Source organism: Sinocyclocheilus grahami, unplaced genomic scaffold (genome assembly GCF_001515645.1).
Source record: "Sinocyclocheilus grahami isolate Dianchi unplaced genomic scaffold, SAMN03320097.WGS_v1.1 scaffold16.1, whole genome shotgun sequence".
NCBI classification, from domain to species: domain Eukaryota; kingdom Metazoa; phylum Chordata; class Actinopteri; order Cypriniformes; family Cyprinidae; genus Sinocyclocheilus; species Sinocyclocheilus grahami.
In genome coordinates this window covers 5,480,793-5,493,231 of record NW_015505195.1, presented here as the reverse complement: position 1 = coordinate 5,493,231, position 12,439 = coordinate 5,480,793, and the positions used below count along the sequence as shown (strand labels likewise).

Below are 12,439 nucleotides of genomic sequence, written 5' to 3'. Positions count from 1 at the left end.
AAAAAAAAAAATAAGAAAGCATAATATTTTACAATATTAAAGCTGTACTGTATTTTTTAATCCGATAAATGCAGCCTTAAAAAGAACATGTTTGAATGGTATTATATATTATGAATCACCTTTTCTAACGTGCACAATGAAACATTTCAGTGCAGAAATCTCAACTGACTGTAAATTAGATATTTTCCATTCACAATAAAGCAGACTTACTTTACGCAGTCATTAAAAAAATGAGGTTTGTCAGCTTGAACAATGACAACGTCAAAGAATTCCCTCCACTCCTTTCCAACCATGTACTTCATGCCTTTATCACTGAAAAAATACAGAAAAAACCCACAATTACTTAACGATAACAGTGCAAAAATAATAAATATATAAGCTAATGTTTAATTTTATGACTATATAAGAAAATTATTTGGGACAAAAAAAGAATTAGGGGTTCAAAATAATAATAATTTACCCAAATTGTCCAGAAAAATTTGGAGTTTCACTTTGAGGTCCTTTATGAATTAATCTGCTGAATATGATACAACAGAAAAGAAACTCACACAAAGCTGAAGGGGCTGTTGGTAATTAGGAAAAGTTTCTTCCCATGACTGGCCAGCCGGTGCAACACAGCGTATGTCTCGTCTCCTCTGAGAATGTATTTCTCTGGGGACCGAATAAGGAAGGAAAAGGGGTCACAAAAGGCAGAAAAAAGATCCAATTCTATTCTATACAGGCTAAAACCGAATCAGTCATTTTTTTTAGACTATGTGACGTGACATGTGGCCAAGTATGGTTACCCATACTCGGAATTAGTGCTCTGCATTTAACCCATCCTAAGTGCACACACACAGCAGTGAACACACACACACCGTGAACACACACCCGGAGCAGTGGGTGTGTTGATTGTAATACAGAATCTGATCAAATCGGTTTTCCTGTTTGCCTAAAAAGTGTTTATACTGCAATGTAAAATCTGTGATAAGGATTTGCAGGTTCCCTGCTCGCCCGCAGGGATACAACAAACATTAAAACTAGTGGTCGACCGATATAGGTTTTTTGACAGCCGATGCCGATATCTTGGTAAGCAGGGAGGCCGATGGCCGATATCATTTTATTTATTTTAATTTGTATTTAAGAAATTTGAAATTATTTGAAAATGGATTCAAAATAATTGTGTTAAATAAACATACATATACTTTAGAAGACAATCAAATAAATAAACATTTAATAAAAATCTAATTAAAAAGGAAGTAAACACTGTAACCAACAGGGCACTCAGTTTTCTGGGAAGTTTGTGTGCATTGGGAATCATATATATATATATTTTTTTTTTTTCAAATAAAGCCAAGGTAACACTCATTTTACATACAGCACGCAATGAAAATGACATGAATACGACCATCACAGAACACGCGATCATGCAGGATACAAATGCACACTTCACAAGATCTCACAACTGGATCCAACTAAGTTTGCAAGGTTTGTGAAATTAAATGTTCATTAGTCATTCAAAGATTTGTTTAAATGATATAAATGCGTATTTGCTGAATGCTGACGGCAAATGAGAAAGTATTATAATGTTTGCCTTTCTATTACTAATAATATTAAAGCAATCGTTATAATACTTTTTTGTATACATTTTAATTCCTTTGTTTAACAGTTCTATCTGATTATTAGACAGACTTCTATCCATATTAGACAGAACTGAACGACGACAGCAAACAAGAGGGAGAATGTGACCTGAATGTGAGCACTCAGGCGCACACAAAATAAAAGTCCCGCCTTGAACACATCGGCCAAACAGAAAAACTTATCGGCCTTGGCGATATATCGGTTGACCACTAATTAAAACCAAAGATTAGATTGGGCTAGCCTAACAGAACCGCTCGCTTCAAATCTCATTCTCCAGAGAGGGCTGATTATGCAACAGTCTGCTCTGAAAACAAAAGACTGCTCTCCACCTATATACACACTAGTGCTGGGCGGGATGACCAAAAATTATATCACTGTATTTTTCAAAATTATACCCGTTTCACGGTATTTTTTCTTCATGCATGACCAGGTGTTAACCATATTTTCTACTGATTGAGAGAGGAAATACTGCAGTATATTGACTTCGAATGCCCTATTGTACTGTCATGATGAGTGAATATTGTCAAAAAATACCACACTAAATAGTGACTAAACCCCTTTTAATGTTAGCCAGGAGGTCACTCTCATTTACAATCATGGCATCGTCTGATAAAATCAACATGCATCTACACTAAAGATTGCCACAACTATGCGGTTGTTTTGGCTATATTACTTTTTTTGTCTCATGCAGCGCACTGCCTGCGTCTGAGTAACAATCTAAAAAAAAACAACAAACAAAAAAGTGCATGTGATATTAACAGACGAACTACGCTCATATTTATAATTCCAAACAATCAGTAAGCGACAGGTGCTAGGAAACGCTGTTTTGTACTCATTTATTGATGAGTCGGCTGCGGTGCGGCCAACTGAATGCACTGCTTCTCTGCCGCTCACTGCACAGAACAGACGCCGAAAGAGGTGACACTTCTCCGGAAAAGTCAGACCTCACGTTCGCGGGACAGCACTGGTGAAATCTTCCAACTAAACCATAGCTAAGGTTTATCCAAAAAAAGTCACTCAGTTTGTCGGTATGAATATTCTATAGAAAAAAGTCGCTAAAAGGGTCTGAAAGTTGCTAAATCTAGTGCTAAAGCCGGAGCTAATGGCAGGGGGTGGTGGATATTTGTGGCGGTCAATGTGGATATTGTGGATGAGTTCTTCTGTGTCATCACGTTCTATTAGTTCTACAGCTTCAGTTTCGGAACTTTCACGCTTAGTAACACATACAGCTGTTCCCTCACCACAGTGCAGCAGTGAAAAGGGACCCCTTTCAAACAGTGTCGCGTTCCGAATGTTGTTTAAGCGACATACACCGGTATTGCAGTATTTTAAAAATTAATATCATAACAAAAATAAACACCGGTATTCGGTCTGAACCGGTATACCACCCAGCACTAATACACACCACATACACACACTGCACAGTCATATCTGGAGTGTCAACTTCAAGTCTGGTTGTCATTAGCTTCAGGTTTCAATAACATGATCTTCACTTGGCTACTTGATTCAGTGCAAATCTTACTTTAGCTAAAATTTTAAGCCATTTTGGGCCACATATTTTGGTAATGCACATAGTAAATATTTGTTCATACTCACCAAGATCTTGCATGATCCATTTGTACATGTAACCCTTGATGTGCACCATTCCAATTGCATCCTGAAAAGACAGATTTTATCCGTCAATTCAGTGCTCATATTTCTCAAACTATAAAAGTTTAAAGGGGTCATATGATGCGATTTCAAGTTTTCCTTTCTCTTTGGAGTGTTAAAAGCTGATTGTGCATAGATAAGATCCCTGAAGTTGCAAAGACTAAAGTCTCAAAACCAAAGAGATATTCTTTATCAAAGTTAAGACTCTGCCACGCCCCCCTAAAACGGCTCGTTCTAACACGCCCCCACATATCTACCTCACTATGTGGCAATATTTGCATAATGCCGCCCAAATGTGCACGCAAAGAAAGAAGGTGTGGTTTCAGTAACCGCAGTTAGTGTTGAAGCAGCCATGTCAGGGAGACGCTGTGTGTTCCAGTGCGAAAGCAAAAGCACTTTATTTGGCCTTCCGAAAGTAGATGCATTTAGGAATCTTTAAGATTACTTACAACAGAACAGCAATGCATTTTATGGACGACCGTTTCGTGAACCTAGGAGAGGAGTTTAAGTATTTGCTATTGACTGTTCAAATTAGTTTTGCGCATCGTGTGTGTGTGTGTGTGAGAGAGAGCGAGAGAGAGAGAGCACGAGAGAGAGAGTGAGAGAGAGAGCGAGAGAGGGTCACATCACGGAGTCAGCTATCTTAACCATGGTTTGTGTACACATACCAGCTTCTTCACTGTGTCTGTCACGCGACTCTGTTCCCCTTTCAGGCTCTGTCTTTACATTTATTTTGAAAGATGAAGCTCGCGATTAGGGTAAGGGGCGTTACATTTCCGACGAGTGCTTGCGGTGTTCGGCCAATCACAATACACTGGGTCAGCTGGCCAATCAGAGCAGACTGCGCTTGTCGGAAGGAGGGACTTTGTAGAAAACGAAGCGTTTGAGAGAGGCGGGGCATAGAGAACCTACGATAATGTACAGTATTTGAAAAATAATGTGTTTTTTGAACATTAAAGCATGTCAACATATTCTGTTACACCAAATACACAAAATAATGATCTTTAAAATAGCATCATATGACCCCTTTAACAAACTCTAATCGTGAACCAGTGTTTAAGGCAAACACTTTCTATTCTCTTTTTTTATTAAATCTTTTTTCCCCTTTGTTTGTAAAAATGATTTTAAAACAGATCTTTCACAAACTTTATTTTGATCCGCTGTCAGGTTTCCGGTTCCCTATGACATCTTACGTACTCACACACTACACTGCGAGAACAGTACAATCTGTTCTAGCAGCGCGGACAGAAGTCAGTTCGAAAAGCTGCGCTTGAAATATAAACAAGAACAGCGGACACTCTACTTCCTGTCAAGCACTCTAGTGGATGTGTTAATGAGGCAAACCCACATACTGCAAAATAATTCATTTGATTCTTGTTGACACACTTTGGAGGTCTGAAATATTTTGGATTTTAGCCATTTAGTGCACAGCTAAGATTTTTATTTTCTACTAGTCAGCAAGAGCACGAGTAAGGAGGAGTGGAGAGTGGGGCAGAAAAGCAGAAGTGAAAGACAAGACCACATTCTACAAGTAAATTGACCCGAAACAGCATGAAAAAACAAAGTCGCTCAGTAACCCAATTCAGGACCACCGTGATCTGGGCTGAATGAAAACAAATCAGTCAGCGGAACTTAACCACAGGCAGAAGAAAGAATCTGCTCAGCTTGACGACAGAGTTTACAAAACGACAGACAAGAAACAGCTCTCACGGTTTTAAATTACAAAAGCAGTTTGTAAACTATTCCCACAGTCTGTAAAAACAGCCTGGCTTTATTGTGCAAATGCTCTTAATCGTCAAGACAAGTGGTTTGATCAGGATTCACGAAGGGCATATTGACTTCACACTTACGGAGACATCTTTGTAGAGATGCACTGGGTCGTACTCTACGTCATTTGAGATGAAGTAATCGTTCGCAGCTGCCAAGAGAGTCATCTCGGGGATGGAGAACACATCCATAAACTGCTTCATTTTGGGACCCTGGAACATATAAACCAACAATAAAATGCATGTGTCATATGTATCGTACAACAGTAATAAATAGGCAAAGCTTCATTCATCTTTATATGTAAATTATATGACTTTTCTAAGAGAAGCTGGAAATACTGTTGGTCTGTTGCGAGGAAATTGCAGGTCATATATTTTAATGACCATTTTAATGCAAAACCTCACACACACACAAAAACTGTTAACCAGTATTTAACTACTAATTCCTGAGCCATGAATGTGCACGGCCATATCAGTCATTTGAGATAATAAATAAATATTCTTCAATGCAGTGGTTCGCAACAGATTTTAAATTGGACTGATTTTAAATTTAAAATGGCAATATTAAAATAGAGTACTATTAGTGTATTAAAATGTACTGAAAAAAGCAAACAAATGTTTTTTTTTTTTAAATCAAACATAATTAAAAAAATATATATTATTATTATCACCATGAACTGCACGGCTTTAACATAAACATCATGGTCTGTATAATTCAACAGGACAGTTAATTTATTTTCAGTTAAAAGTTGTATTATTTGAATTTTATTATTTATGCTTTCCCTACTGTCTGTGACCTCATCAGAACCACTGCTCCAATGAATCATTCATACGGATTTGCACACCACTTTAAACAAGTTTGAATCGACTCAAAAAAGGTTGTTCACAAGTCAGACAATACTAGGCAAGCAAGTTTTACTGCATCCAAGAGCAATATTAAGCTAATGAAACATTTTGCAAAAGAGCATAAGAAAAATTTCCTCATTAAATATCCATGTCTTTTCCTAGTCTGCAAAACATAATTTTATAAATTCCTGATACGTTTGTGTTTCCCACGACTGTGGACATCCTGCAGAGAAGATAACCATCTGATACAGAAAGGACTGTAATGTTTTTGTTGTAGATATATAGTGTACAGCCACTTACTCATGGTGGCTGGACACACAAAATCAGATCTGAGCTCCTGACAGGGTGGCACCACTTTAGCCTCACTGACCTCTTAGTAATGAGGCACAAAAATGTAAGCATGCCAATAACGCCATGTAAACATTTGCACTCTCGAATGTAAAACTGAAATTAAATTTGATTAAATGAAAATACCACGTGGAACAATCACCTTGCCGTAAAATCCACTGACTTGGTGGAGGGGAACATGATTTGAACCTCCATAAAGTTTCATGACCTCATCATCAGGGACAGGCTTCAGACCCCTGTGAATACAAGAAACAAAGCCTTTGAATTACATAACAAACAGTTCTCCACACAAACTCACTAACCAAATTGATCAAATGAGGGTCAATTTACCTATAAACAGTGCCCAACTGAATATAATGGAAGGCGTCGATTTTCATCAGTAGTCCCTATGGCATTGAATAATAATAAATAAATAGTTTCATTAATTTTATTGCACAGCTGCAATTAAACAATGCTGCAAAAACTCAAGCACAGAAGGTTAAATGCACCTTTTGGATGTCGTAGTGAAGTCCCCGAGTTGCAAAGTTGGGAATGTAGTCGTACTTACTGATTCCCTCGGGATACTAGTGAAAGAAACAAAAGTTAAGTCATCTCAAACATGCCAACCTCCCCCCCCCCTGACTACACATGACAGCTCAGACAGGTAACCATCATTAGAACAATTAAGCAATACAGAACTACACATAATCTGAGCACTTGAGCCAAAAGCAAAGGATGCCTTTGTTGCATTAGGGGCCGTTCACACACAAAAAAAAGTTGTGTTCCACTGCACTGCTTTTTCATTGTTTTTCTATGCTGATATGAGCTTGACTACACATGACAGCTCAGACAGGTAACCATCATTAGAACAATTAAGCAATACAGAACTACACATAATCTGAGCACTTGAGCCAAAAGCAAAGGATGTCTTTGTTGCATTAGGGGCCGTTCACACACACAAAAAAAGTTGTGTTCCACTGCACTGCTTTTTCATTGTTTTTCTATGCTGATATGAGCTAGATGGACACGTTTTGACTGCTGCGCTCGCGTCTTTTGTAGCGCCTCACACATAACATAAGTGTTTTTTCCCCATTCCAGTGCTTTGCGTCTCCCATTTTTAAACATTCTGTATATGGCCTTTTAAACTTTCCAAGGGGCCGTTCACACAATGCGTCTTGCATTCCACTGCACTGCTTTTCATTATTTTTCTACGTAAACATGCGCCAGACCTGACCGTTACGTTCACGTCTTACACAGTGTTGTAAAAACGTGGTGCTGAAATTAAAAGTTTGACTTGAAAAAAAAAAAAAAAGACTTAAGGTGCATCCTAAATCGCGTACTTATGCACTATTCTCTGACGTTTTGTAGTATAAATAGTGTGAGTAGTGAGTTCACACTTAAAATTCTAAAAAGAAAAAGTGCACTTTAAAATACCCGGATGATGCACTTAAATAACCGGAAAAAAGTGTGGAATGTTGAACACTTCATGCACTCGAAAGGGGAGGGGCTATCAGACTCCGATTATGAATGACGAAATAACCTTATATAATTCATACACTACATGGTTGAGTACATAGTGCATAAGTGCGTCATTAGGGATGCGGCATTACACTTTGCGTTTTTCCCCGCTACATCTTACATTTTTAAACATAAAAGTGCTGTTGCGTTTGTTTTTTGCAGCATTCTAAAAAGGTTGCGCTAATGTTAAAAGTTAAACTTAAAAAAAATAAACCGTTTATGTTATTTTTTTCAATTTCACTGCCCCGCCTCTTTTTAGCAAAAATTCCGTGTGATTGGACCGAAAGTGTTTATTTTTTGGCTATGCGTTTTACCTCATAATGACGCTTGGTATTTATAATTATTTGGTTTAATAGCAATGAAATATGCAAATCAACAGGTTTAGATGGCGTTAAGGTGGATGTTTTTCTCGGACCTTGTAGTGCTGAACGAGAAACTCTCGCGCCTTGTTGTATATCATCTCGTCCAGCGCGCTGGAATAGAGCGCGAGCGTGTAATCATAGTCAAAGCCGTAGATGTCCACCTCTTCCAGATTCACCTCATTGTTGGCATAGATGGTGGAAGGGTTCAAAAGATTGCACACCCCAGGAGGAATCAAATCTGTGAGGCGGAGATTTGAAGTTTATTATTACATTAAAATACTTTTTCTTCTGTGCATAAACAAGGCAATTAAGAAAAACCACACGTCTCTTACACAAGAAATAGTTGTGAACATAAAATGTCGATCATGCACTGGACATGTGAATGGCAGTTGTTTACTAAATGTCCAGAGGCCAGCGCCTCTTTGGAACGGAGGAAAAGTGGAAAAATAAGTTTGGCCACGAGTCCAGAGATTACAGAACATCACATTTGAGAACCAAAAATAAATCAACATACCGTGCACGAGCCGTTTCATCTCATTGTATCTCGCCCACAAGTACGTTTTATTGTTAATCTGCGGGGCCGTGGATGAGAAAGCCCTGCCAGATTTGGCAAGAGATTCTTCGCCTCTATTTTTGCCCACGATCTGATGTCTGTGCGATGTGACAGCGGCTGCAACAGGGTTATGATTAACTGGTAAATGTTTCGTCGGTCCACAGTTGTGTCCATCTTTGCAGCAGTTCTGTCCGTTCATTGTTGAACCAGCCGAGGCGAAGCTTCCACAAGCAAAAGCAGGAATATTCAATCCTGCGCACAGCGAAATTGTACAACTGGAGCTTCTTTGCCACATTGCGTTACTTAAACTGCCTAATTTTTTGCAAGCCATGTCTAAACTACACTAACAAAGTTTACTTCTTTCATTCGTACTTGCCCCGCGTGTTCAGTAGGCTCGCTTCTGGTAACTGATATAACTTCGCTGAGGGCATCGTTGGTCGGGCGCAGGCTGTTATATTAACCAATCATATACCAGCCTTGTGATGATTGACAGTTGGTTAAACCAATAAGACGTGGATTCTGCTGCGTTGCTTATATAGGGGTTAGTTCAGGAGGAAAACGTGTTTACATGCTAGACCCACCAATACATTTCCTTGTTGAAAATTTTGCAATATTTCATGCCTTATGATTGGTCAGACGACCTGGCAACTGCCTACATGTGCTACGTGACTGAATATGCTTACCATACTTAACTTTTTGTTCCTAGAGACATAGGCATGTATGTACAAGATGTGACCATAGATTAGAAGCAGCTGTTTCTACTTAAAAAACATACGATTTTTTTGAAGCGTTTATGGTGTTCTGCGCTTGGCGTTTCACCAGACTTCACGAGTGCTGACCAAATGCGCTGGAACAAGAGGGACGCGTTATGACTGCGGTTCAGTGCAGTAACAAAAAGGCTGATGTCATTAGTTTACCGCTTTTGATCATATGTTCGATTTATGTTACTATCTTATCCTAACTGACAGGCAAAATTGATTTTTATTTATGAGACCCTTCCGGAATGCACACCTTTTTTTTTTTCAGTGAGTCGATTTTAGGCGCAGTAACAAGAGTAAAGTCACGTTTTACACACATTCACAAGTAGTCTAAAAGGATTTACTAGGCTAATCAGCTAAGAGACATAAAATAAGGAGTGTAGACTAGCTAACATGTTGTCACTTTATGGCCATGCATGTCTGAAGTAACCGTTTGTTTACAGCTGCATGTATCAGGGACGCGGGAAGTAGGGGTGTTGAGGGGGCTGCAGCACCCCCTATTTTCACATGGTTGCAAATGCAACGCCAAGTTTGTTCATTTAAATGTATTCCGTTTTAGCATTTAATAACTTATTTGTAATGATCTCTGAAATGTAAATTGTAAGTGGGCTATAATAAACCCATGTTTATCTTTATAAACATGATTAATTTTACTTGTGATGTTGTCTATATGGGATGATTAGCCTAATCCTCATGAACACGTGACGCTGGCCGCGTGGTATCAGACATGAACTGTACAGAATGCGAACAAGATTAGCTTTGATACAAGGAGATAATGGCGCAAAAGCGAATTTCAGATTTTGTTAAATGCCCATCCCAGCAAAAACTTTCCAAAATCGGCATCCAAACAACACCAGCCCCAGCACGAGCACTGACGTAAGTGAACCAGCCCCCCCCCCAAACCCCCAACACGGACACACACAGCACCCCCAACCGAAAACATCTTCCCGCACCCCTGGCATGTATTGACATTCATACAGCATTCATTTGAATATGTGTGGAACAGGGTGTGGGCTGAGGCAACAGACGCGCGTTTTGTCAATGTCCCAGGAAAATCCTCATGAAACTATGTAGAAACTGGATCTCATAAAACCTGTGTCAGTATCATATTTCACTGCAAAATGTAAATGTAATATATTTAATTTTACTTGAAGACTTTTTTATTTCATATTTAAAACAGAAACATTTTCGTTGTTCGTCTTAATTTTTCGTTTTTACATTCAGGGGTAGAAAATGGATAAACATGACCTTTTGCCAACTCTCGCGAGACAAGCAACCGTAGCTTCAAAAACAATTATTTAATGTCATCAATATTATTTATAATAAATTATTTATTACCAATAAATGAGCCTGCAACATATTAAACTGAAAAAAACTTTCTTTTTATGTAAAAAGCAAAAATCAGCAAACTACAACAAAGCGGGAGATACGCACTCATTTCCAATCAGCTGTGAGAATAGGATTGGAGAGATTGAAAAGGTGAAAAAAGACAAGAGCTGTAACATATTTATAGCCCAATAAAATACCGGTATATTCGAACCAAACTATACTGTTAGTATTAGTATAGACCTATTTGTTTTTATTATATTATACACTACTTTCATCGCTTGGATTACAGCGTCACGCGCCTTCGTGTTGAATGTGATTTTTCTCCAATGAGGGAGGAATGTTTGACGAATACAGCACTTATATTATTGCACTGATTACTGATAACTGAGCAGACAGTGTCAATCAATGCATTGATACGGTGAACATAAACGGAAAGAAGAACATAAATGTAAAGTGCCCAAGTTGCACATTTTATTTAGCTGTCATCAAAAAATCTGTGTTGCAAACGGTGGCAAAGCTGCGTGACGCACTGGACTGCGCGGAGCGAATGCATTTACATTATAGCGCAGACCAGTATCGATTTTAGTGTAAATATGCAGCAGTCATAAGTAACTAATTATTTTAGACAGTATGCTGAGTTTATTTAATTAATAATGAGTATAAGTTGATTTCATTTTAGAAACAAAACGCACAGCATTGTGTTTCGTTCCTGAATGAATCCGAGTTTTTTAATGTATCGTTTAAATGAATGGTTCAATGACCCATGGTTGAATGGACGGCACAATGGCTGCGTTTACACTTGGCATTAACATGCGATCACCGTTATCTGATCAAGCAGATCGGATCATCAGTCAATCAGGACACAGCACCTTTACACTTAGCAACATCAGCTGACTTCACGATCTGGGTAACCGATCAGATCTGTACTTCCCGCGCAATATTTAAATAAGTCTGCGGTGCAAAGTCGACCTGAAGTGGTGGGTTTTCTTTTGAAAACTATATTCAGTCGCGGGACATTTTACAAGTCAAAATAAATGTGCGAGTCTCACTAGCGCTGTTCTTCCGACAGATCGGGAGAGAGGGGGCGGCGTTTTGCGTGATGTCGACCTGCGAATGGCTGGATTGCGTTTACATTACACCGAGATCCGATCACAATGCGTCCTCGACTACCTCTGGACCAGGACACGCTGATTGGATAACATTCTGATCAGAAGCGCGTTTACGCTTGTATTTTCAATGTTTATGTGGACAACATCCGGATACAGGTCGCATGTTAATGCCAAGTGTAAACGCAGCAATGACTCATTCATCAACAGAATTGTATTGACTTGCCGCCACCTTATCCTATCGTTCCATTTTGTCATTCATTTCATATTTCTGTATTCAGAATGTTTTTGTTTAAAACATTATTTGCATTACATTATGCAATTGTAATTGCTGCATAAATGCATTTACTGCCCTTTGACCAGCATTAACTGTCTAAATACATCTAAAATCAACTTAAGATTCAGCTTTCAGTGCAAAGATGGCTTTATTGATACTGTTTTAATTGGTAACACCTATAATGTCATATTTTTCTAATATGGACTAAATTTAGGAATTTAACATTAAAGATGGCCATACATATTTAATAAAGTTAGAAAAAAATCATTTTTTATACAAATAAATAACATTTAGGAACCTCAGCCTCACTTTTTGTGTAGTGTATGT

At 38.5% G+C, this 12,439-nt stretch overlaps 1 protein-coding gene across 1 annotated transcript in view; it reads right to left on the bottom strand.

Annotated features, from left to right (window-relative positions):
* The window catches only part of LOC107550186 (5'-nucleotidase domain-containing protein 2-like), a gene marked incomplete at its 3' end in the record, with an annotated part of 9,587 nt that extends 530 nt beyond the window's left edge, over window positions 1–9,057 (bottom strand). Inside the window, exons 1-9 of the mRNA XM_016231427.1 lie at window positions 8,604–9,057; window positions 8,143–8,327; window positions 6,719–6,793; window positions 6,561–6,616; window positions 6,373–6,466; window positions 5,121–5,249; window positions 3,217–3,277; window positions 549–651; window positions 211–312 (exon numbers count right to left, since the gene is read on the bottom strand). Of these exons, the coding sequence (XP_016086913.1) occupies window positions 211–312; window positions 549–651; window positions 3,217–3,277; window positions 5,121–5,249; window positions 6,373–6,466; window positions 6,561–6,616; window positions 6,719–6,793; window positions 8,143–8,327; window positions 8,604–8,973 (1,175 nt within the window). The remainder of the gene's footprint in view (window positions 1–210; window positions 313–548; window positions 652–3,216; window positions 3,278–5,120; window positions 5,250–6,372; window positions 6,467–6,560; window positions 6,617–6,718; window positions 6,794–8,142; window positions 8,328–8,603) is intronic.
* Window positions 9,058–12,439: the final 3,382 nt, after the last annotated feature.